The following is a 25079-nucleotide window of genomic DNA, read 5'->3' on the forward strand; positions in this document are numbered from 1 at the left end:
TGAGGCCCTGCAAGGCTCCACGTCCTTAGGGTCTTAGTTGTGGGTGGTCCTCAGGAGAGGGCAGGCCCAGGCCCAGGCCCACCCCTCCGACACCCAGGATTATGGGAACAGCAGACCTGAGCTGCCCTCGGCCTGCTGAGCCTCAAGGAACATGCCCAGGAAGACGTGTGGGCAACAGGGCTGCTGTGGGCTGGGGCCCAGCACGCGGAGGGCCTGACAGGTCCCAGAGTCCCACAGGAAGGCCAGGCCAGGTCACGCCGAGGGACCTGGGCCAGTGGAGGAATCCACAGGCCGCCGGGAGGCTGCGGCAGTCCCGGCCTGGCCAGGAGAATCATGACAGAGGCGGCGGGGGAGATCAGAACTTTTTATTGGGCAGCGGGGCTGCGCGCTGCGGGCGGGGCGTCACCGGTAGAGGTAGTCGGCCTGGATGTTGGCGGTGATCTCGGCCTCCCACTTGTCCCCGTTGTTGAGCAGCTTCTCCTTGTTGTACAGCAGCTCCTCGTGCGTCTCCGTGGAGAACTCGAAGTTGGGGCCCTGCGGGGGACAGGGGTGCAGGCACAGCCTCGTCAGGCCCCTCCAAGGAGCCTCGACCCCGGGCCCGCACCCGGGCCCCACTCACCTCGACGATGGCGTCCACAGGGCAGGCCTCCTGGCAGAAGCCGCAGTAGATGCACTTGGTCATGTCGATGTCGTAGCGCGTGGTCCGGCGGCTGCCGTCCGCCCTCGGCTCGGCCTCGATGGTGATGGCCTGGGGGAGCGGCTCGGGGTACTGCAACCTGCCAGCCAGGCCCGGCCCCGGGGCACAGGGGGCCCCCGCACCGTTCATTCTCACCCCTGCATCTGCCCGCACCTGCCCCTCCTGGGGGCTCAGGCACCGGGGGCCTACAGGGTGGACCCTCCATCATCCACTCCCAGCCCGGACACGTCGTTCCTGACTCCTCTCCCAGCAGGCCACCCGTATGTCTGTCACGTCAGCTTCTACTTAGCGCTTGCCCTAGCTGACGTTTTTCTTATTTATTAACTGCTGGGACCTCCTGCCCGAGAACGTAAGTCCCATGAAGGGAGGGCTGCTGCCTGCTCTGCTCACTACAGCCCCCGGAGCCCCCAGGGTCTCACCCAGGAAAAAAGGCTCAGTCACTGTTGGTTGTGGGATGAACAACCCTCCCAGTTATGTCTGGTTATCCTCATTTAACGGGTGAGAAGACTGAGGCTCAGAGAGGCTGAGGGGCTTCCCAAAGCCACACAGCAAGCGAGGGGCAGAGCCCAGACTGGAAGGCAGGTCCTTCACTCTAAGTGCCATGTGCCAGCTGGGTGAAGGGGTGGCCTGGGGCCTCCCACAAGTGAGCTTCTAAGGGGCATGGCAAAGGCCCTCACATGTCCCCAGGAGTGTAATGCCCACCACTCACAGTGGGACCTTTGGCTGGTAGTCTCATTGCTTTCTGCCTCTTAAAATACATAATATTGTGCCTATAGAAATGGGGACAATAATCTACCTCCTAGAGTTACTGTAAAGACTAAATGAGATAATGTAAGTCCTGAGCTTGGCACAAGATAACATAAGTCCTGGTCCGGGGACAGCCCTCGCACCTGGAAGCCATGACTGTCATCTGTGCTGTTGTTTCGGGCTCTCCTGTGTTCTCCAGGTCGGTGGCTGCACTGGACATATCAAGGCCACAGCCCACGGCCTAGAGGACCCGGGAGGGGTCCAAGAGACGAGCTAGGACTTGGACAGGAGCCGTCCTGAGTCACGGAGACGTGGCCTGGAGCAGCTGCTGGGAGGGGGTCATTGTGTGGACAGTGAGTAAACACGGTGCCTGCTGGTGTGCCCACGGGTCTGGAAGAGAGCTACAGTCGTGTCCTTCTGTCCCTACACTAACTCCCTGACCCCAGGCAGCCCTCCTGGGACCCTCCAACAGAACCAAACGCTGCAGGCTCAAAGAGCAGCAACCAGGGGCGGCAAGGGCCTCGCCGCGGCCGTGTGTCCCCGGGTCTGGCCCGGTCACGGGCACACAGGCGGGGCTCCTGAACTTGCTGTGTCCAAGGAACAGCAGAGACCCTCAGGGTCACGACCCTGACCAGACCCCAAGGGCAGGACCCAGACGTGTCACGTGGCCAGCTCAGGCCCGGACGCTTCACCCCGCTGACTCACTGACGCCAAGACAGCCCGGCAGCGTGGCCTCATGGTTCCCAAGCACAAGAGAGAAGTGGCTCAGAGAGGGAAAGGGACTTTCCCGGGGACACACACCCCGCAGGGGACCCGGCTCCAGGCCCAGGGCTGGGGCAGGGCTCACCTGGGCGGGGCAGACGGCCTCGCACAGCTTGCAGGCGATGCAGCGCTCCTCGCCCGACGGGTAGCGGCGCAGCGCGTGCTCCCCGCGGAAGCGCGGGCTCAGCGGGCCCTTCTCAAACGGGTAGTTGATGGTGGCCGGCTCCCGGAACAGGTAGCTCAGCGTCATGCCCAGGCCTGTGGGCGGCACGGGCCTGCTGCGTGGGCTCCTCCCCCCGACACATCTGCGCCCACCCCAGCCCGCCTCCCCCCTCTCCCCAGGGCCCACCTCGGATGAGCTCGGTCCACAGCAGGGTCTGAGCCGCCCGGTCGGTCACCGACTTCATGTCCATCGTGGGCTCCCGCACGTTCACGTACTCTGCAGGGGAGGCGGGCAGAGAGGCGGTGGCAGGGGGCTCAAGCAGCCCCTCCCCAAGGAATCCAGCTCAGAGACACGGGGCCCGGCCCTCCTTCCAGGTGCAACGGCTGCGCCCCCGGGAGGCATGCTCACTCTCCAAACCTTCCCGGTCTCAGCCAGCGCCCTGCCCCGCAAGGCCGGCCTCTGGCCCTGGGCAGTCTGAGCCCAGGAGTCGAGGTGGGAGGGAAGGGGCTTGGGCGCTGGGGTCCAGGTGAAGAGGGACAGCAGCTCCCTCCCCGTCCCACACGGGGGAGCTCTGAGATACACCGTGGAGCCACAGGGAAGGCCCCCGCCCCTGCAATGATGGACTCTGCCCCCATGACTCATATTCAATCTTGATCACCATTGTTTCACAGAGTGGAAACTGAGGCTCAGAGAGGGGGCGCCCCCAGCAAAGCCAGGACTAGAATCCAGGCCTCCGCCTCCGCCTCTGGTGGGACCATGATCAGGAAAGCCTGAGGCTCCACGCGCCCCGGGACTCACTGTAGGTGGCTGCCACTGCGCTGCTGTGGAGGTTCCGGCCACTAGGATGCCCTGCAAGGAGATGGCTTACACTGTGCAGCTGCAACCTCTGCTGGGAAACTGGGCTCCCCTGCGCCCAGGAAAGGCTCCCTCGGGCCTACCTGCACGTGCGGCTTGGGCCAGGGCCCGGAACAGCGTGGGTGTGGTCAGGCAGTGCATCTGCAGACATGGAGAGGGAGGACGGCATGGGTGGGTCCCAGACCCGTCCTCCCAGGAACTCTGGCACTGCAGGTGCCACTGCGTCATCTTGTGCCCTCCTCACCCCCATTCCTCTCAGAGGCACAGACGGCCTCCCTGTCCCCAGGCACAGCACCCCCCAGCCCTCCAACCTGACCCAGCTCAGCTACCTGTGACCCCAAGTCCTATCTATCTCACCTTCTAAAAAATCTTTAGACTCCATCCTCCTTCCTTTCCCCATCAGTGCTCCCGCCTCCCATCTCTCCCCTCCCCCATTCATCCTCCCCAAATCTGATCCAAACAACACGGCTAGCGGCCACCCGCATTTATGGAAAGTCCACTGTGCCCAGCACTTTGCTAGGCATCACACACACTGTCACTGTGTCCTTATGAGGCCCCCACGAGGGAGGCACAGAGGAGACACAGCTCAGTCCTGTTAAGTGACTTGCCCAAAGTCACACACTAGGGGGTGGGAACAGACGTGAACCCAGGCCAGGGCCCTCCCTTTACATTCCCAGCCCTTCCCTGCTGGAAATCCTCAAGATCACATTCCTTCCCCAGCATCAAGGCCCTTCTGGAACCATCTCCCTGCCTGCCCAGTCAGCTTGGGCAGGTGAGGTCACAGAGCCTTCCTCATCCGTGAAATGGGGGTCATGAGAATGGACTTCATACGTGCCAAGGGTTTAGCCCGGAGACTGGCGCTTAGCTGGAGCTCAAAAGTGCCCCGCCCCGTGACCTGTGACCTCTAGCGGGCCCATTTCTTTTGACCACTGACTTCAGCGCCAGTGGCCCAGCCCGGCACCTTCCTCGACCTTCCCCATGACCTCTGACCCCGCGGACGCAGCCGGCGCATGCGCCCCGAAGATGCCATCTTCCCGGTCCGCTCGCTGCACGCTCAAGGACAGAGGGGTCGCGCGTTGTGAGCGGGCCGAGATGAAGCCCGGGCGCAGAACCGGCGGGGCCAAGGGGGACACTACACTCGCCCCCGACGCCGCGCCCCCCAGGCTCGGCCTTAACAGCCGAGCCCTGAACACCCACCTTGAAGCGCTGCCGCTCTTTCCCGTGCCGACCGGCCTGTCCGCAGAGAGGCGGAGCCTACATTCTGGGTCGCTGCCATTGGCCTGGCCGGCTTCGCCTTTTCCGCGCTGATCCTTCATACTGTGGTCTGATTGGCCAGTGCGCTGCCGAAAGAGGCGGGATCCAGAAATAGCTTTCCTCTGATTGGCTAGGGCGAGCGGACGCTTGAGGTTGTGTTGAGCGCCGCCATGTTGGATTGGAGAGGCCAATAAGCGAGGACTCCCGAGCCACAGGAGGCGGGACATCCGGGGCGTGGTTTAGGAAGCTGCTCGGGGTCGGAGCAGGCGCCCTGGGCTAGAGGCGACCTGCTGTGCCTAAGCGGGGTGTGTGTGATAGCGGTGACGCGAGTCGCGGCCGGCGGTGTTTCCGCGCGGGAGCCGTGCCTGCTCCGTGCTAAGCCTGCACTCAGCCAGCTTCGTTTAGTCCTCACAGCAATCGTGTGTGGAGGAACGATTGTTATTCTCTCTTTACGGATAGGGAAACGGAGGCACGGGCTTGTTTAGTGGCTTTGCGCAAGCCACAGAGCTGTGAAGTGCGGCCACCTGCCCCGCAGCCGGATCTGTATGACTCGGGAGCCCCGTCCCTCAACAGCCACCAAACCTGTGAATTGTGTGGCAGAGGGTCCCTGGGGGCTGCCTGCCTGTCTAGGGGAGTGGGAGGTAGTCAGGGAAGGCTTCCTGGAGGAGGGGAGTAGGAGTTGGGCAGGCCAGGAAGGGCAGAGAGAGGATGCCAGCGCGTGTGCCGAGGTCCTCCCGACGGGGACATGTCACGTGTGTTGGGAGAGGACAAGGACAGGCCGAGGGGCCTCCCAAGGACGGTTAAGGGTCAGACTTGTGGGCCACAGGGAGCCACTGACGGGGTTCCGGCCAAGGGCTGGCCTGGTCCCATGAGCCTTGGGAAGACCAGTGGGTGTGCTGAGAAGGGCAGGGCCTGGGGGAGAGGGTGGGCGATGGATGGCCCTGGGCGGGGTGATTAGTGAGTGGATTGGGGGAGGCCCCGGGGGGTTTGGCTGGCGGCTGAGTGGATGGGGGACCACCCCATGGTGTCGGGGCCCAGGAGGATGAGCAGGACAGGGAAGAGGATGAGTCCAGGTGGGACATGGTGAGGGGAAGGTGCCCAGGGCCGGCCACGGGGGGGCCAGGTGTGTTCAGAGCTCCTGAGATGCGCACGAGGGAGGGCCGGGGCGTCCTGCTGCGGAGGTCTGTCAGCCTGGCCTGGAGGCAGAGAGAGGGAAGAGGGAGGCTGCCTCACCCCACCCAAGTGAGGACAGGATGCTTGGAGCCTGGGGTCAGCGGCTTGCATTTATTAAGCTCCTAAGTTTAACCCTCACTGTGGCCCGACCAGATGCCAGGGCACCTTCTGCTGCACCCTCCACAGGAAGGGGGTGGCTCAGAGGTGCTCACCTGTGCCTGCCTCTCGTGATACGGGGGCCAGCGCGGTGGTGGGAGGGCAGGTGACTGCAGTTTCCCATCCTCGTGGAGGGGCCGCCGAGGGAGGAGGCTGAGGGCCAGAAGCGGGAAGCCCCAGGAGGGAGGAGGGCGGGCACCGGTCTGGGCTGTGGCCTTGGCAGATCTTTCTTCTTGTGCCCTGGGCTCCAGGCCACGTCTCCACTGGCCACGAGCGGCTGCGGCGGCAGAGGACCCACAGACGTGAGCCGGGAGGGCTGCCCCGCGCCCGGCGCCCCGGGTGGGCTCACAGCAGGGTGCAGCTGCAGCTGCGGGTCTCCATGGCCAGTAGCAGCAGCCTCAGGTTGCGCGGCGAATAGGGCGGGTAGCGGATGGAGCAAATCTTCTCCAGCCCGGGTCTGCGCAGCAGGCAGGCGCGGTGGTGGGAGAAGGTGTCGAAGGAGAACTTGCCGTGGTAGCTGCCCATCCCGCTGGCACCTGTACAGTGGCACGGAACACCGCAGTCAGGCCCCCCCGTGGCCGGCCGAGGCGACATCAGACAGACCTGGGCCCTGCCAGGTCTGGGTGGGCTACTTCACCCCTCCAAGCCTCGGTCTCCCCATCTGTAAAGTGGGCTAATCATGAGCGACTGTGGGTTAAGGCTTCGCCCTGAGCCTGGCACCAGCTCAGTAAACGTTGCGGACATGAGGGGCCATGCCAGGCCTTAGGGCAAGGTAGGTAGACAGCAGTGGATTCCAGAGTGACTGTCCGGGTTTGGTCCCAGCTCTGGGGTCACCTTGGGCAAGTGACTTTGCCTTGGTCTCCTCTGTGACCTGGGGTGACAATGGCACCCACCTCCTAGAGTCGTGGGGACTGGGCGAGTGTTCAGACCCGTGGACACAGTAAGCGCTGTGTTGTTGAGTCCTCAGCGTCTAGGAGGGAGGGGGTCAAGGACCAGGCAGCTTCTGCACTGGGAAGTCCGGGGGATCCAGCCTGGCGGAGTTGGGGGTAATCAGGGAGGGCTTCCTGGAGTGAGCGAGGCCTGAGGGATGTGGACCAGATGAAGAGGGTGGGTGGGGGCAGGAGGCACCCAGGCTTAGGGACAACTCACAGAGCCCTGGAGGTGGGGGACCTGTGGCATATTAGGACCTGGGCAGAGCTCAGAGTGGCTGGGGCAGCAGGCAGGGAAGTGGGGAGAGAGGCCAGAGCCGGGCCCCACAGCCAGCCCGGGAAGGGCTGGCCTCAGGAAGCTGTGAGTTAGGGGCCTGGCTTGATCCCGAGGGGCCTAGGAGCCGGGGAGGTTTCCATCAGGGGCGTAGCAGGATCAGGCTGGCTTCCAGACAGACCCCACGCTCCCTGAGGAAGAGTTGCTAGCACTGGAGATGGGGCAGCCCGGCGGGCTGGGGGCAGGGCGTCCCAGAGCCAGGGACAGCAGTGGTGCCAGCCCTGGGGGCCTGCACTGCCGTGGTGTCAGCTCAGCCTGCCATGTGCTCCTGGGGCACCGGCTGCTCTCCAGGGAGGATGCAGGCCCTGCTGGTCATTTACTCTGGTGCTGAGCGTGGGCAGGTGAGAGACCTCAAGTCTTTGGCCCTCCCATTCCACTGAGGAGGAAGTGGGCTCAGAGAGGGGAAGCGGGGACCCCAGATCACACAGCCGTTGGGCTGGGACAAGCCCTGAGGTTTCCTGCCCGGAGGCCAGGACTTTGCAGCTGTAACGGGGGCTGCTGGGGCTGGGGGTGGGGAACGGGCAACAGCTCCCGTCTCCTGAGGGGTGACACTGAGGGTTGGACTGAGGGGACAGGAGTGGGGTTACAGGAGCAGCGTGTAGCCTCTCCATGGAATAAAGAGGACCCACGTGCTGATGGGCGGCCTGGAAGCCCTGCTGTTGGGAGAAAAGCTGTGGGGGACAGCAGACAGGGATCGCAGTGGTGTTTAAAAACAACCTGAACTGTGTATCTGTGGGTCCTCCTATGTATGTGAATGCAGAGACAGGTCTGGAAGGTTCCGCTCCAGACTGGAGGGGAGCAGGGTGGAGGTGTGGGGCTGTGCTGGCACCTACCCACTCCTCCGAAGGGCAGGCTGGGGAGGGTCATGTGCATGAAGCCGTCGTTCCCGCAGAAGCCCCCGCTGCTGGTCCGGGCCAACACCTGCTCGACCACCTAGGAGAGAAGCAGGAAGCCAGCCAGCTGCTCCGGGGCCCGTTCCAGGGTCTGAGGCCACCGGCGAGCTGAGGGGTGGCGGGACAGGCGTGGAGGTGTGGCAGCCTGCCCCCGAGCCCCCGGCTTGCGGCATGTTTCCTGAGCATGGGCTTGCGAGTGGCCCTTGCAGCGTGCTGGAGACACAGACGCAGGCCCGAGGGTGAGGCGGGAAAGCCAGCGGTCGCCTGGGGACAAGGAGAGTGCAGGGTGAGGTGCCGGGTCGTCAGGGAGGCGTCCCAGGGGAGGGAGGTGATGTGCCTGCTGAGTCTCCAGCGGGGACAGGAGTCGTGCTGGCAGAGACAAGAAAGAGGGCCCCCCAGGCAGGTGAAGGGCAGGTAGGGAGCCCGAGGGGCAGGGACGTGGCGGGTGGCCTGTGTGGTGTGCAGCGCAGGGGTGACATTTAGACGCAGTGATGTGGTCAGAGTTGTGTCTTAGAAACACGAGCTTGGACCTGGCTTGACTTAACAAAGGCCCTTCCTCTCCAATCTATAGGTTTATTTGCAGAACTAGAGGGAAAAAAGATTAGTAGACGCTAAGGAGCCGTTGCACGGAAACTTCACTAATTTAGTTACAACGTGTGGCCCTCAGGTAACGTGGGTCAGGGCTTAGCCGATGGTGGGTGGAGTGGACCCCCGTCCGTGCCTCGGAAATCACCCTGAGACCAGCAGCAACAATGACAGAAGACAGAACAGAAAGCATCAGTGCTTCGGGAGGAGTGAGGGCACGTAAGGAGTGAGGTTCACCTCCCAGTGACGTGTGGCTCTTGTGTCCCCCTGATATGATGGGCAGACACTGGCCCCGTCTCTGTGAGATTCTTTCATGAGAAAACAACAGACCACTGAGACGGAGATCATTCTGCAGGACACCTGGCCGTTACTTTTCAAACTGAGAGGCCATCACCGGCCAAAGGAGCCATGACAGCTAAATGCGACATGGGACCCTGGCTTGGATCCCACTGGCGAATGCGAATCAACTCTGGAGTGTAGTCGACAGGAATGTACTAATGTCACCATCCAACATAAGGGGCCTTAAATGGGGAAACGGGGCGGGGATGTGGGAACTCCCTGGACTGTCTGCAGCTTTTCTGTAAATCTGAAATTATTCCAGAATAAAAACTTTCTTTAAAAAAAATTGTCCAGTCTGAGAAAGATCTCACAAGAGCTGGATGAGAGGGGCGGTGTGTCCTGAACTGACCCCACCCACGAGTCCCTGAGACTCCCAGGCCGCCCCCAGGGGCTTGAGCAGGGTGGGGGCCCAGGGCTCATTCTCGGCCAGCGCATTCTGGTCATTCAGCCTACCCTGGTCATTGTGTGTGCCTTCCATGAGCCAGGCACTGAAAGGGGACACTGGGCCACCAAGCCGAGACCATGAGGATGAACAGCAGCAGGGGCTGACCAAGAGAGGACACTGGACCCTGGAGAAGACCCAGGGAGCTGCCCACCGATGGCCTGGGAGAGTGTGGCCTAGATTGGAGGGGGAGAGGAGGCCCAGCTGCTCCCAGAAAGGACAAGGACATAGCCAAGACTGCCACCATCCCAGAACTGCCGTGACTGACCCAGAGGGGCCAGGACCTCTATCCTCCCGCCAGGCCCCTTGGGCCACTCTGGTCCTGGAACCACCTCCCAGCTCTGTTGCCACCACTCCACCGTCCACTGCTGTCACCTGCCCCCACCTCTGTCCAGCCCCCACCTGGTTGCTGTTGGAGAAGGCATACAGGGCCAGGGGCTTCTCCCGACGCTTGATGAAGTCGATGGCCTCGTCCAGGCTCCTCACGTTCACGATGGGCAGGATGGGCCCGAAGATCTCCTCCTGCATCACCGGCTCCGTCTCCTGCACGTCCACCAGCACCGTGGGGGCTGCGGGCACAGGGGACGGCTCAGCCCCGGGGTGGGGACCCAGGGCTCCAGCTCGGGGATTTCTAGGGGACAGAGTCTGCCCACAGCCCCTGAGAGGTGACCGTCGGGTTCCCCAACCTGACCAGGGGACCACGGCCTGCGGGGCCCGGAGAACCCCCCAGCCTTTGTCTGACAGTCAGGGGGTGACAGGATCTTAGAGCCCTGGAGTCCGAGCTCCCAGGTCCCAGCCTGTTAGAGCAGCAGTGTCACCCGCTGAGCCGTGTGGCCCAGGACACGGGCCGCTTTGTAATTACAGCAGAGCGATGCTCAGGACGGGCCGCTGGAGTTCAGAACCCGGGAGTCGTGGGCTCACAGGACCTGGGGTCATGGCCCAGTGGAGCAGCGGATCGTGGGACGGAAGTCTGGAATCTGAGCACTCGGGGTAGAACACTGGGGTCCCAGCTTAGAGAGTCCAGAGCTGGGGCCAGAGTGTGGAGTTGTGGGGTCACAGGGGCAGACCACGGCGACGTGGAGCGCTAGTGTCACGGGATCGTGGCACCGGAGCCGTGGACCAGGCAGGGCTCTGGCGGTGGGGCCGTGGGAGCCTCAGGGCCGAGGTTTCAGCCGGGCCCAGACTCGGGGCCCAGCGGTGGCCTCCAGCGTGGAAGGGCCTTAGCCCGGGTGGCGGGGAGAGCGCGACTCACCGATGTAGCGATCGCTCGCCGCTCTGGCCCCGATGGCCACGCGGCCACAGCCCAGCAGGCCCTGGAGCCGCTGGAAATGCTTCTCGTTGATGATGCGGCCCAGGTCTGGGGAGCTCCGGGGGTCCTCGCCGTAGAAACGGGTGATGGCGCTCTGCAGGGCGGGCAGCAGCCGCTCCTGCATCTTGGGGCTGCACAGGACGTAGTCGGGGGCCACGCAGGTCTGGCCGGCGTTGAAGTAGCGGAAGAAGGCCACGCGGTTGGCCACGGTCTGGGGGTCGCAGTTGTCGTCCACGTAGCAGGGGTTCTTGCCCCCCAGCTCCAGCGTGACGGGCGTCAGGTGCTTGGCGGCGGCGGCCATGACGATCTTGCCGACTCGAGGGCTCCCTGGGCGTGGAAGGAAACCCGAGTGGCCCTCAGTCACTTGGACCAGGTGGGATGGCCTCAGCCAAGACCCCTCAAGGGCGGGTCACTCCCTGCCCTGTGCTTCCCTGGACGGGCAATTGAATCGGGTGGGTGCAGCCCTCACCTGGCCTTCCCTTGTCAGTTGCTGCCCCAGGACCTTGCTCCTGTCTTTCCCCCAGACCAGCCCACACATGCAGGGTCTACGCAGAGTTCTGCACCCAGTACGAGCCAGGCCCCCTGCTCCGTCTCCTGACCTGCCTTGTTAGAAATCCAGAAGCCCCCCGCCTGCTATCCGGTCTCCCTGCTTCTGATCCCGGGCTCACCCCTGCAGGTGACTCGTTTCTAACATGCCACCTTGCACTGCTCCCACCTCTCTGCTCTCCTCTAGAACCTTCAGTGACTCCTATTGCCCAAGGCCGGAGTCTAGCCCCAGCTGGCTGACATTTGGGTCTCCCCTCTCTCTGACCTAACCTGGCAGCCCTGCCCCGTCCCTCGCCTCCCTCCTCTCGGTTCTAAGTGGATGGCCCAGCCTGTCCCCACCTCTCCTCTGGGTTGATCTCCTGGGTCTCACCATCCCCTCCTCCACTCAGCAGCCTCACCTCAAGAAGCTCCTGCCCACACCTGACCCAGCGTCCTGTGTGGTGATTTGATGGCCCTGGCCTGTCTCCCTGGCCACCACTGTCCGCAAGAGAGCCCACCACTTCTCTGCTCTGGCCTCCTCCTGCTTCCCTGCCCTCGCTCCCTCCCCTCTAGGCCCCACCGGTATCCCTTGCACCTGAGAGTCCTCCTTCAGGTCCTCTTGTCTCTGCTCAAACATCTCCTTGTCTGTGAAGCCTTCCCCACCCCCCTCCCCTTGTTGAATCCCGCCAAGCACCTTCCGACCAGCGATCACCTCCCACCACCACCCCAGCGCCTTCCAGCGGGCTCCGTTATAATGTGAGCTCCGTGAGGGCAGGAGCCTTGGTCCCCCTGGTCCCTGCTTATCCCGAGGCCTGGACGGTGCCGGGCACAGCTGCCCTCCCAGGAAGCTCTCGGTGAATGAGTGCGTGCATGGAGGCCTCCCCAGGCCGCATGCTCTAACAAAAGCTCCCATGTGTTCATTGGTCTTCAAGACAGGCCTGGGATTAGGGATTACCCCTGTCATACAGAGGAAGAAACTGAGGCCTGGAGAAGTCAAGGGGTCAAGGCAGAGTAGGTTCCGGCTGGTCTGCTGGCATCTGCACAGGCTACCCCGGGCACCTGGCCCACAAGCCGGCCTCCTGCGGCCTGCCTGGCCTCTGCTCCTCGGCCCTGGGGAGCCAAGGCCCAGAGCCCAACGAGCCATGGGGCCCGACGGTGGAGGGGGGGCTGGTGCCCTCCCAGCTGCCTCCTCCCACTCCTGCCACCCCCTAGGAATCCACAGGAACAGCTGAGGCCCCGGCCCCTCTGCTCCCATAGTCGCCCTCCAGTCAGCCAAGGTGGTAGCAGGCAGGCCTTGTCCTGGGCCCGCAGCAGGGTCTGGGAGGAGACAGGCAGAGACGGCACGTCCCCTGCTCTGACGAGGACAAGGCGTGCGAGCAGGCGCGGGTCAGTGAGCAGCTTAGACGCTGCTGTCGGCCTCTCTGCCTTTGCCCTCCTCTAGGCCCCGGCCCCAGAAGGTGGCCACCTGCACCCTTTCATCTCCTCCAGGAGCTCTGTCCTGGTCACTGGAAGCTAGGTGGTGTCTGGGCCACATGGGCATTTGCCGGGATGATGGCAGATGACCTCTGAGACCCATTCTGACCAAGGGCCTGGGAGTAAAGTCCAGCCTGTCCCGATCCTGGCCAGTGAGGTGACCCGGGCTGGGCACTGCATGTCTGTCATCCTAGCCTCAGACTCCTCATCTGTCCAGCCCACCAGAAGAGGGGTTTGGGGTGGTGTAGAAGGTCGTGGGGGCAGCGGGGTCACGTGTGAGGTCGTGGGGCAGCGGGGTCGCGTTTGGGGTCGTGGGGGCAGCGGGGTCGCGTGTGGGGTCGTGGGGGCAGCGGGGTCGCGTGTGGGGTCGTGGGGGCAGCGGGGTCGCGTGTGGGGTCGTGGGGGCAGCGGGGTCGCGTGTGGGGTCGTGGGGCAGCGGGGTCGTGTGTGGGGTCGTGTGTGGGGTCGTGGGGCAGGGGGTCATGTATAAGGTCGTGGGGCAGTGAAGTTGAGCTCAGTAAGGCCAGATGCTGTGGTTCATGAGTTGTGAGTGGCAGAGGGGCCCATGCCCGGGGGATGGGACCCAGCCCTGTCGAGGTTCCCGAGGGGTCCAGGGCTGCTCCCCAAGCCTGCTTGCGGAGAGAGGAGCAGGCTCGTTCTGGAGCCCGGGGGCACCGCCCAGCACTGCCTTCAGTCTCCATCCTCCCCGGCTGTCTGTCTGCCTTGGTCCTTTGTGGCCTCTCTGGGGGCTGGGGCCAGGACCCCTGAGGGCGGGGCTGGGCGCAGGCCTCCGGGGGTCCCATCCCGTACCCCTACACCCCGCCCCCTGCGGCAGGCTCCTCACCTGTGAAGAAGATGTAGTCGAACCTGTGCTCCAGCAGCTGCCCCGTCTCCCCGGGCCCGCCCAGCACGGTGGCAAAGCAGCTCTGGAAGGCGGACGGCGAGGGCTCCGCTGGGACCCCAGCCTGAGAGCCCAGAGGGCGGCCTGCCGGCCTGACACCACCCACCCTTGCCTGGCCTGACCCAGAATGGCCATGGCTCTTCGTGGGACTGGCGGAGACAAGGTGGGGAGCGGAGAGCTCCCCGGGGGGCTGGGTACGGGCAGTCCCAGCCCAGCAGGGGTAAGGTTGGGGCCTGGCGGGGTTGGGGCAGGGCTGAGGCCGGGGCCGGGGGAGCAGGGCAGACCAGGAGACAGAAAGGGACCCTCGGGAACCAGGTGTGATTGCCACCCCTCTGTTTTACTCAGAGAGATACTGAGGCTGAGAGGGACGGTGACCTGGCCATGGCCACACAACCCAGAGGAGGCAGGATTGAGGTTGGAACGCGGATCTTGCCCGAGGGGCCACGCCATGGCCTGTCCAGGCCGCGCGGGCTACCTCTCCGGAATCCCGAGTGTATCTGTTTGATCTGCCCCCGGCCCCGCTCACCTGGTCCAGGTACCGGGGCAGCACCTCAGCCAGGACCTTCTCTGTGCTCTTGCTGATCTCCGAGGGCTTCAGCACCACGCAGTTCCCTGCAGGGCGGGGCAGGGAGAGCTGGGAGAGGCGTAGCCACCCCCGTCTGCCTTCAGTCCTCACACCTGCAGGGCAGGCACCGGCCTCACTCCATCTTCAGGGGGAGAATCTAGCTTAGAGAGGTACTGCAACCGGCCCCAGGCCACACAGCCGGGAGATGGTGGACCAGATAGGAGCCAGGCCTTCTAAGGCACCTGGTACCTGCTCCCTGATCCTCCCTGGCTCTGTAGGCAGCCAAGAGGCCACCAGGGAGGGGACGGGTGGGCAGGAGGCTAGGCTCTTACCTGCAGCCAGGGCGCCCACCAGGGGCAGCAGGGTCAGGTTCACGGGGTAGTTCCAGGGGGCGACGATGAGCACCAGGCCAAAGGGCTCCTTCCGGATGAAGGCCGAGTCCAGCTGCGTGGCCTGGGGGGGGCCAGCGTGGTGGTGAGCGGCGAGGCGCCGAGACCCCCAGGCCCTCAGCGCCACCCTCTGTCAGAGAGGCCGCCCACCCTGAAGCCCGCCCGCCCGCTCACCAGGTTCCTGCGCACTTGCTCATCCCTCATCCAGGCCCGCAGGTTCCGGAGGGCCAGGTTAATCTCTGTCTGGACGATGCTGATCTCGGACACCTCCAACTCAACTGCCGACTGCAGCAGAGGGGCGGGCGCAGGGCTCAGACCGGGGACCAGGGTCAGCAGGCGGCCGGAGCCCCGGGAGGGCACAGCCTCCTCCAGCCACGGCCTGCTCTTATTTACTCATCCGTTCATTCATTCATGCTCTCCCTGTTTGCTGAGTGCTTACAGTACACAGGTGCCATTCTCGAGCCAGGAATGCCACAGCGACCGGAACAGAAGGAAACCTGCCCCATGGAGCTGACGCCGTAGGGGGACCGTGAACGTGATAATGAGAACACTGACGACTATGTTAGGACGTGACAGGGGCAATGGAAAGATGGAACAGGGTAAGGGGATGGAGACTGATGGAGTGTGTGTGTACAAGTGTGAGCGAGCATGCACGTGAGTGTGTGCAAGTGCAGAAGTGTTTGGATGAACGTGCATGAGGGAGGGAGTGAATGTGTGTGAGTGCATGAGTGTGTGTGTGTGTGTGTGTGCTCTATTTTATACAAGATCGTCTGTTTTATACAAGACGGTCTGGTGTCTGGGGTGAGGTGACATTTGAGCAGTGAAGAAAGGGAGAGAGGGAGCCCGTGGATACCTGGTGGCAGTGGGCATGGCATGTGCAAAGGCCGTGAGGTGGGTGCAGGATTGCCATGTTCCTAATTAGCAAGGAGCAGAGTGGGCAAGGTGATGGGGCCAGGCAGCCGGATGAGCAGTATCGCATAGAGCAGGGACAGGATCCAACTTAAGTTTTAACAGGAGTGTCTGTCTGGCCCACTGTGGCCCACTGTGTGGATATCAATCTGCAGAGGACACAGGGGACAGGTGTCCCTGAGTAAATGCTATCGGTTCCCACAGCCCAGGGGCCAGGCATCATTGTCAGATTTCCAGGGCAGGAGGGAGAAGGAGGCAAACATCAACAGGGACTTTGTCCTGATCTCTGCGGGCCCGGCTGCCTGTGCCACCCCCACCAGGAAGGAGAGACCAGCCCCTGGGCTGTGGGCAGCTGGAGACCCATGGCCAGGGAGGCCAGAGCCAGGCTGTCCCGATCGATGCCTCAGACTCGGCCACTGGAGCACAAGCTGTCCCCTGCTAGAGGAGAGGGCGATGGCTGAGGGGTGCCAGCATGGTTCGAGGGTGAACTGAGGCCCAGAGAGGGGGACACCTGCCCAGGGTCACTCAGCAAGCCAGTGGCAAGGCCAGGGCCAGAGCTGAGCCCTGAGGGGAGGGCACTGGGACCTTGGCGGAAGAAGCCACACCCAGCACTGCTTCTATGCCTCCCCATGCCTTGTCCATAGCCGTGCTCCTGCCCAGTGAGCCCTGGGCCTGACCGCTGCACCTGGAGGTCGCCTGTGACCTGAGTGAGGTTTGGGCCGATTTACGGGACAGTCTGGACCCAACTGAACGCAGTGACTTTGGAAGAGCCAGGGCTGTGTGCCCTTAGACAAGAAGGTGCCCTCTCTGAGCCTCCTCTGGGGTGACTGGGCGTGACCGCCCCTACCTGGAAGGGCTGTTGGGGGTTAAATGAGAGGATTCACGCAGGCAGGCAGGCAGGGCAGATGCTGCGTGCGGGGAGGCTGGGGGACGGGGCTGGCGAGACCAGAGGGAGGGACCGGATTGGGTTTTCTGGGCTGCTGCTCTCTGTGCGGCCTGGGCTCCTGGAGCTTTGAGGAGTCGGGATGAGAGGCGGGAGGTGAAATCTGAGCCCACGGGAGAAGAGGGACCAGAGAGACAGTGGGTCAGGTCTCTGGAGGCAGACGGGCTGGGCCAGCGGGTGGGCGGTGGCAGAGGCCAGGGGGGTGCCAGTCCCCAGGGAGCCCGCTCTGTCCTGGTCCAGGCCCAGTGAGCGGGACACTGTCCACAGCGGGACAGAGCTGGCCCCTCAGGTGCAGGAGAGCTGAGGAGAGCCTGGTCGGCGGCCCGCTTTTGTAAATGGGAAAAGAGATGATTCCAGAAATGGCTGATGAGGGAGCGCAGGTCTCCCCTGGCTACGGACCTGGAGCATCGTGGTAAACAGAAGGTTCGGGGACACTGAGAAAGGGAGCAGGTGGCGCCAGGAAGCCACGTCCTCAGGACAAGTTCTTGCGGCCAGCCTTTGCTGTCCCCGTGGAAAGGGGGTGTCCCTGGCCCACAGCCCCAGATGCCATGAGACACTAGTCTCGAGGTCTGTGACTGCTCCGGAAACAGGGCGGACACCGGCTGGGTGCCTGCAAATGGGGCGGGTCCCAAGGAGGCTGTGGAGGGCCGCCTGGCCCTGCCGGTGCCGGTGTCACTATCAGGACCTGGGTGGGGCCAGCAGGCCCACCAGAAGGGTGGGGGAGGGAGGAGGGCAGCAAGGGCACCACCCCAGGGGTCAATGTGGGGCCCCGTCCCTGGGCTCAGCTGGCCCCAGGCCCCTCCTGGGATGCACCCCCGGGCCTTGGGGCAAACATGAGCTCAGCGCAGCACAGGGGACATTTTGTCCAGAGAAGAACCCCCGGACAGCTGTCCTGGGGCAGAGGCAGCCAAGGAGGGCCCTGTTGGCTGAAGAGGTGGGAGGCTGCTTACAAGGAAGTGCATTTCTTGGGGTCCTGCCGTGACTGCTGCTGGAATTGGGACGGGCTGAGCCCCCAGGCCTCCAGGGTTTGGACAGAGGCTGTGACGCCCACCGTCTCGAGTGAAGCTGAAGTCCTCCATGGCCTATGAGGCCCTATGTGGTGTGAGGCCCGCCTCCCTGGACCTCATCCTTTATGTTTCTGTGCCTCTCCACTCCCCTCCAGCCTCCTTGCTGCTCCTCAAGCTCGAACACACCAAGCACCTCCTGCCCCAGGGCCTTTGCACATGCTGTGCCTGCTGCCATTTCCCCCATGTCCACGTGGCTCCTTCCTCCTCCTCCTTCATGTCTCTGCTCAAATGCCCCCTTCTCAGAGAAGCCTCCTGTGACCCCCACATATAAAACAGCACCCTGATCCTGGCCCTCTCTGGCCCCCTTCACACTGGGAGTGTCTCTCCATGGCGCTTCTCACCATCCAACATGCTATGTAATTATTTATTTACTGTCGTATTGTACTCTCCCCAGAAGGCCCCTCCCTGGGCACAGGGACTTTGTTTTATTCTCTGTTGGATCCTCAGAGCCTAGAACTGAACCTGGCATACAGTCAGTGCTCAATAACTAGCTGTCAAGTGAATGAAGAAATGAGTGACTGGATGAATGCAGAAGAGCGGGTGATGGCTCAGGGAAGGTGGGGCTTTTAGTTGCCTTCGTGGAGGAGGCGGCCATGGCCATCTCCTTGTCCCTGCCTACCGCACCCCTGCCCGCCTCCCTGGCCCACCTTGTGCAGGTCCTGCGCCAGCGCCTCCTGCAGAAGCTGCTTGTGGTCCCGCAGGAAGCGGCCCAGGCCCTCCAGCTGGGCGGCCCGGAACTCGGCCGGCTGCGTCCGCCCCGCGCGGAAGGTCTCCCGCAGCCGCTGCAGCGTGTCCCCGACGGGGTCCATCCTGCCGGGAGGGGGTGGGCAGCATGGGCTGGGGCTCCCCATCTTCACAGGCGCGTTCCCCCTCCCCGCCTGTGCCCATGTGGGCTCACAGTCACCCCCCCAGACACTCATGCATAACCCCAGGGGGCCGGGGCTGCCCCTGCCTACACACACACACACACACACACACACACACACACACACACACACGCACACTCAGACACAGACGGACAGACCCACAGACCACTCCCCTAGGCCAGCGAAGAGGAGGGTCCTCGACCTAGAGGCGCTGCAGGACTGGGCGTGGGCACAGGGACAGCTCCTCCCGGGCCCCTAAGGGTGGGCAGGCAGCCGGGGGACCACGCTTCTTGCTGCCACACAGAAAGTAGCCCCAAGCCAGGGCCCCCATCCCGCCCCGGTGCCCCTCCTGGAGACGGGGCAAACTTCCCGCTGCCGGGCCTGAGGGGAGTAACCAGGAGGGGTTTGATAAGTAGACAAATAAGTTGGGACGGTCCACCAACCGCCACTGCAGCCACCGCTTTGGGACATTCCAGACAGAATGCTCTGTCCCCCTGCCCCCAGCCTGGGGCTCTGCCCAAGGAGGCCAGGCTGGCTGGCGGCGGCGCAGGGGGCTGGGTGACTGTGGGCAGTGGCCTCCTCTCCTTGTGCCCCAGCCCCCCAGCAAGACGGGGAAGAACAAGCCGGGCCTCCCTGGGGCCCTGCCACCCACCCCGGCTCTGGCCGCAGTATTGGAGGAGCAGGGAACAGCAGGGGCGAGGAATGAGGGGCAGTCATGCTCCATGCTGTCATCAGGTGGGGTGGGGGCCCCGACATTCCCCCAACCCCGCCTGTTTACTTGAAGCTCACCAGAGGAGCTCTCTGACGCACACACTCCTGGATCTGGTGCCAAGGACCCGTGGGGACACTTTCCTCCTGCCCTCTCTGACTCCCTTCCCTTCAGGTCTCAGCTTGGCTGATGCCTCCTGCAGGCAGCCTGCCCTGATTACTCCCTCACATTCTCACGGTGGCCCGTGGCCCTGCTCCCCACCACACTGGGTCATACCGTGGTGTGATAAATAGCTGGCTTCATTCCGTCCACCTCCCTGCCCTCCCCCTTGTCCCCCGCTCCTCCCTCCCACTGGACTGGGATGCAGGCCCCTCTTTGCCTATTTAACTCCTCATTTGGAGCTCAGTGCCCCAGTGTCCTCATCTGTTAGTGGGATAGTGACAGCACCCACCAGCTGACACAGTGTTTATCAAGGAGGACGCCACACCATCCAGTCCTGCGCCCAGGGCTGGGCATCGGTGCCCAAGGCTGCCAGCTGTTGTTGTTGGGTGGCTTTTGTCACCACAGCCCTCAGTTTTCTGGGGGGCTCCATGGCCCTGAGGGCCGAGCCTGCTCCAGCCACAGGATGGCCTGGCCCAACGGGCACTGTGCCGAGAGCCTGGCTGGAGCCCTAGGCCCCTAGGTGTGACTGGGGACCAGCCTGACCCCGCAGATCTCCTGCCCCGGTCGGGAGAGACGGGGCAGTTACCTCGGGCACAGGGCATGCACCACGCCCCCAGATAGGGTGGCAGTGTAGCAGAAGGGGACATTCTCAGAGCCCCTCTCGCCCCAGGCTCGCCCCACCCCGACCCTCCTTCTTGAGGGAAGGCACACTGGCTGCTGGCGAGACCCAGGAGCCGGGAGCCCTGCCGGCCTCTAGAGCCGCCATCTGGCCCTGTCCCCTGGCTCTGCCTCTCCCTGGCCACGTGACCTTGAGCAAGCCCCTCGTCTTCTCTCTGCCTGTTTCCTTGTCTGTAGGGCGGGGACGATAAGAGCACGTGCTGTGGTCCCGAGGATTGAATGACAGGACGCCGCCTAAAGCGTTTGCCGTTGTGTACACAGCAAGTGCTCAATAAAGGTCAGCCATGGTGATTTTTACTAAGTGATCAACAAATGTTTCTTGCCCTCCTCCCTCTCCCAGGCCTTTCTCTGTCCACCCTCACTTCAGACTTCTGCCCATGGATGCCGAGAGTGAACCGCACTCACCCCTTCCTGCCTCCCTAGGGTTCTTTGCTCTTTCATAACAGTCTCTGCAGAAGCCACAAAAATGTACGGCAGGGAACTTGAATGGTGCATCTCTGGGCAAGGTGAGGGGTGAGGGAGCTCTGCGGGGGGTGGAGGTCTGGATGGAACATTCCAGCAGCCACTCCTGGCAACAGAGGCCAACTCACCCAATATTGCCCCCGTAGGTTGGTCACTCTGGACCAAGGCCTCGAGGGGTGCTGTTGGGAGACAGGGAGCTGGGCCAACCCAGGCCTGCAGAGGAGCCACGGCTGCCTTCCACCTGGGATCTGGGGGACCCTGCACCTGTGAGCAGGGCAGCCTGACCCCCGGGGCTTGGGGCAGCCTGAGTCCTCGGGAGAAGGGATGTGTCTGGGCCAGCCTGAACTGCAGACCCAGGCTCAGGCGGGCAGGGGTGTGTGGCTGGATTTGGGGGGCGCCCAGCAAGGGTGAGAAGGCAGGCTGTCCACCCCATTCCCTCAGCCCCCACCTCCTCATTATTCCTGACAATTCCATTGCTTCCCCTTCTTGCCTCCACGGGCTGAGCTGCTGAGGTCCCAGGGGCTGGTGGGCGCAGGGGTCTTTGGGGGCACAGGCTCCCACAGTGGGCTGAGGCGGCCCCAGCCTCAACCACCCACTCAGCCGTATCTGTGCTGGACCCACTGTTCTGGGTGGGGTGGGGCGGGAGTTCTAAATCACTTGATGATGACAAGGGACAGGCCTGTTTCCCTTGTCCTGGGGTCCTGGGGAGGACCAGCCATGTCCCCTGAGGGCCATGTGCCTGGGGATTCCTCTAATAATAATAACAACCAGGCGTCGACCATGCCAGGTGCCGTGCCAGCATGTGTGTGGATGTGCGTGCAGTGTGGGCTTCAGCACGCTGCCCCCGAAGGTCTGGCCCAACAGGATCGAGGAGGCGGACAGATGGGGTTGGCACTCAGGTCTGCTGGCTGTAAAGCATCATCGAGAATCCACTCCTGCTGAGCCCCTCACCCCGCACCCCCAGCCAGTCCTACTGATGAGCTGCCCAGTGGTACAGGCCCCTCCTCTTCTCCCCCCCAACCTCTGCCCAGTCTCTCATTCTTTCTGCCTCGGTTTCCCCACCTATACCACAGGCCTTCTAAGAGCACCCTCCCAGTCTGACGTGCTGGGGGTCCAATGACTGGGTTCGAATCCCAGCGATGCCATTTGTTAGCTAGGAGACTTGGGCGGGTTGCTTGGCTTCTCCGCGGCTCATTTCCCCATCTGTAAGCACCCCACAGCGCTGTTGGGAGAATTCAAGTGTAAAGCGCTCAGTGCGGGGCAGAGTCCTCTGAGTGCCCATTGACCGTGGCTCTACATGATTGTTATTCAGACAGACTGAAGGACAGCTGTGCCAAGGGGGCTTCAGGGAGCAGTCCTTGGCCCAGCGTGGGCACCAGGGAGGCAAGGGCATCAACCTGAGCCCCAGGTGGGGCAGGGATGCCGAGCTGGCAAAGGTGACAGAGGTAAACGTGGAGGTCCGAGGGCACGGGGCCCTCATCAGGCTGCCAGAGGGCAGAGGTCACAGTGGGGAAGGGCCTCGAAGGCCCCACAGGTCCTGATACCGATACCCTCGGGTCTCCAATCTGATCCCCCTCGTGTAGCCTTAACCTGGGTTAGCATGAGGTCTCCTGAAGCCCTGGGCAGCAGCCCCCTCCCTGCCATGGGGGCTGTGGGGAGCTGGGGACTAACGCCTGCCTGTGGGCTGAGCCAACCCGGCCCCAGCCCACGGAGAGGCTGTGCTGCCGGCTCGCCGAGGCCCGCAAAGTCCCTCTGATCAGTCCCTCCAAGAGGACGAGCAGGCCTGGCTAGTCCCTCCTTCCTGGACCCTGGCAGAGTCCATTCCCAAGAACACTCGCTGCACACCCCTCCCCAGCATCCGTTCCTGGGCACCCAGCGAGCGCATCCAGCGTGGTGGGGCACAGGAACTACATGTTGCCAAGTGGATGCTTGAACCCCTCCCCCCAGGGATGGGGGGCATTCCCTCCTTGGGTAGCCGGGTCCAGAGCTGGGGCCCTTGGCTTCCTTAAAGGGTGTGCAGTAACCCCAGGGAGAGGACAACTCAGACAAAACGAGATGCCTGCTGGCCAGCTGGCCTCAGGGACCCCCAGGCCTCTCCTCAGCCCCTCCGTCTCCCGCTCGGATCAAAGGGAAGTCCTTCCTCCTTCCCCTTTCTCCCCAGGCAGACGGAGGACAAAGCCAGTCTGTGTATGTGGCTGTGCGTGGCCGGGCCTGCCTGGGCGGCCAGCAGCCTGGAGTCCCCGATCCAGCCCCCCAGCCGGGTCCCGGGCCCTGACAGCTCACTGCTGTAGCCCCAGGCTCCCCAGGACATGGTACCTGAGGTCCTGCCAAGCTGCCCTTCCTCCTGCTGGTAATGCTCTGCCCAGCTGCTCTGCCTTGTGAAACGGCCGAGGCTGGGCCAGCCCCAGGGGCGGGGCTGCGCTGGCCTCGTGCCTGACCTCGGCTCTGGGCCAGCTGAAGGCTGCAGGCCAAGATTTCACCACCACCTCCCTCAGGGCCCTCCACGTCCTCTCCTGGACTACAGAGAAGGAGCCAGGGCCAGAGAGGGCCAGCGCCGGGCCAGGGCCACACAGCAGGTCTCCCGGGAGCTCTGAGCTGAGAGGTCCAGCCCGGGGCCTGGTGGGTGAGGACCCAGCTCCAGCTGGAGGAGGAGGAGAGCTCAGGGCAGTGGCCCTGGGAATTATGGTGTGGGGTGGGGCCCAGCGGGCTGGAATAGCAGGGAGAGCCCTGCCTGCCACCCCACCCCAGCCCCTCTGAGCTTCCCATCTACAAAATGAAGAGGTCAGATCCAAAGATGCGCGGGTCTGTGTCCGTCAGCACCACCCCATCCGGCACCCCGCTCACGGAGCCTGTCGCCCTGCAACCTGAGATTTACAATGTAGGAGTGGAGGCCCAGAGAGGGGACAAGACTTGACCACACAGGGCTTGTTGCTCGGAGCAGGGGCTGTGTCCATCCCCAGATGTCCCCTCAACCTCCAGGGGAAGAGTGCCGCCCTCTGCCCTCTAGGACTGCTGTTGTGATGGTAAGTGTCCCCGTGGTGGTTCCTGTGGTCCCGCTCCTCAGGTGCCTGAGCTGTGCCAGGGGGCCTGTCCTCTGCCTGACCTCGGCCCCCACCTGGCACACCTGTCGGAGCCGGGACAAAGGGGGATGATTCCTGAGCAGCGGCTGGTGTCAGACAGCAGGAGATTAGATTACGGGGGTGGAGGCAGGAGCATCCTGTGTGCCATCGCCCCGTGCCTGCCGCCCTGGGCCGGCCGCTGCCCCACTGCCTCGGTGCCCTGGGTCAGCCTGGGACGCTGGCCTGGGGCCTCTGGGCCGACCCGGCACCCAGGAGATGCTCTTCACCGCCCCCGCCCTCCTCGCTCCCCTGCCTACCTGGGAGGGCAGGAGAGGTTTCCCAGCCCACACCTGCTCTGGTAGCCCCTGGAAGGCTTCAGCCAGTTGGGACAGGGGTAAGGGGCTGCAGAGGCCCCGTCCTCTGTGTGGGATGGAGCCCCCAGCCGCTGCCTGTCACGTGGCTCGGCATGTGACAGCCCTGCCTTGGTCTCTGGAGCTGAGCCAGGCAGAGGCAGAGGCAGAGGCAGAGCCAGCGCCAGGCAGGGCTGGGCTGGGGCTGAGCCTGGTAGCCCCCAGCCAGGAACCAAGCCCAGAGAGGGGCAGCCACTGGTCTAAGGCCACACAGCAAATCAGAGGCCCACCTGGGGAGGTACTAGTAGGTGGAAGGGGTGTTGCAGGATCCTGAGGGGCCCCTTCCTGGCCAGGGATCCACCTGCAGGGGCTACTCCTGAACTCGTCATGAATTCAGGAACAACCTGGGAGGTCCCCAAAGAGGCCTGACCTCCTGGCACAGGGGCCGCAACCTGGCCCAGCAGTGAAGTTCCCTAAGTCTGGCCGGCCCTCTCCCCTTGGATGCCTCCGTTGATCCTGAAAGTTCCAGGGGCTCAGTGGGGCCTGGGGGTTACGTCCCTGTCCTGGAGAGCTCAGGATAAATGGGGGGATGTCTGCATGGGGTACCACCAGGAGGCACCCTTAGAGCCAGCTCTGTTGGGTGGCAGGCTCTGCTGAGGACCCAGGTCAGTCAGGTGGGGATGTTGGGGGTAGCACAGAGGCCCTCCCCGCTCCACGTTTGCCTCAGGCCAGGCCCTGCCCTTCTGCAGCTCCTCTGGGTTTTAGTTTGGAGGATTGGACGAGAAGATCCTCATTATTTTCATCTTTGGCCTCCCTCTCCAGGGCAGAGAGATGGGGTGGGGTGGGCTGGTCATGAGCTATGGCATCAGGTGGGCTCACTCATTCATTCATTTATTCATTCATTCATTCATTCTGTCCCTCACTCAGGCACCTGGCAAGCCTAGCTCACAGGGCCTCAGACCTGCCAAAGCATCTCACTGCCTGGCCTGATGACACAGATTCAAACCAGGCTCCTCAGCCCACCTGCTCAGTGACCTGGAGCAAGTCACGGCCCCTCTCTGGAGCTTAGTTTCCCCCCCGTAAGTGGGGTTGATTCTACCTGCCTCATGGGGGTGCTGTGAGGGTGACATACGAGCCCATCTGGAAAGCACCCTGTAGACAGTAGGTGTGTTACCAGATACATACCCAGGTTCTTTACCTGCCACACAAGAGGGGCCAAATAAAAACTGGAATGCCAGGCTTATGGCAAGGAAAGAGTTTTTATTTCGGGTGACATCAGCCAGGAGACGAGAGCTCTCAAATTTGTCCTGTATCCCCGAAAGATGGGAGACAAGGGGTTTTAAAGGTTGTGAAGGAGAGCATGTGCTGGGGTTTTAGGTAGGG

The 25079-nt window shown here is 63.3% G+C and overlaps 2 protein-coding genes across 6 annotated transcripts; both read right to left on the reverse strand.

Annotated features, from left to right (window-relative positions):
• Window positions 1-350: 350 nt before the first annotated feature.
• On the reverse strand, window positions 351-4507 carry NDUFS8 (NADH:ubiquinone oxidoreductase core subunit S8). 3 transcript variants are annotated; one of them, XM_004437727.3, is made up of 7 exons: window positions 4422-4507; window positions 3308-3365; window positions 3168-3218; window positions 2556-2645; window positions 2292-2464; window positions 620-748; window positions 351-534 (listed from the first exon to the last, which is right to left on the reverse strand). In XM_004437727.3, exons 2-7 carry the CDS (start codon window positions 3363-3365, stop codon window positions 403-405), a joined length of 633 nt encoding a protein of 210 aa, XP_004437784.2. In that variant the 5' UTR covers window positions 4422-4507; the 3' UTR covers window positions 351-402. The 3 variants fall into 3 exon arrangements, with proteins under 3 accessions (XP_004437784.2, XP_087278670.1, XP_087278671.1); XM_087422544.1 differs by lacking the exon at window positions 4422-4507 and adding an exon at window positions 3894-4042; XM_087422545.1 differs by lacking the exons at window positions 2292-2464; window positions 4422-4507 and adding an exon at window positions 3894-4038.
• Window positions 4508-5743: 1236 nt separating this feature from the next.
• Window positions 5744-22687, reverse strand: ALDH3B1 (aldehyde dehydrogenase 3 family member B1). Of its 3 annotated transcripts, none has more exons than XM_014793075.2 (10): window positions 22604-22687; window positions 18058-18220; window positions 14666-14776; window positions 14435-14555; window positions 14064-14149; window positions 13481-13562; window positions 10582-10965; window positions 9732-9898; window positions 7904-8003; window positions 5744-6343 (listed from the first exon to the last, which is right to left on the reverse strand). In XM_014793075.2, exons 2-10 carry the CDS (start codon window positions 18217-18219, stop codon window positions 6153-6155), a joined length of 1404 nt encoding a protein of 467 aa, XP_014648561.2. In that variant the 5' UTR covers window position 18220; window positions 22604-22687; the 3' UTR covers window positions 5744-6152. The 3 variants fall into 3 exon arrangements, with proteins under 3 accessions (XP_014648561.2, XP_087278669.1, XP_087278668.1); XM_087422543.1 differs by lacking the exon at window positions 5744-6343 and adding an exon at window positions 6744-6838 and having other exon boundaries at window positions 22604-22684; XM_087422542.1 differs by lacking the exon at window positions 5744-6343 and adding an exon at window positions 6754-6887 and having other exon boundaries at window positions 22604-22684.
• Between the last annotated feature and the right edge of the window lie 2392 nt (window positions 22688-25079).

The sequence above is a fragment of the Ceratotherium simum genome, chromosome 34, assembly GCF_057802395.1.
Source record: "Ceratotherium simum simum isolate JZ-2026a chromosome 34, ASM5780239v1, whole genome shotgun sequence".
Taxonomy (NCBI): domain Eukaryota; kingdom Metazoa; phylum Chordata; class Mammalia; order Perissodactyla; family Rhinocerotidae; genus Ceratotherium; species Ceratotherium simum.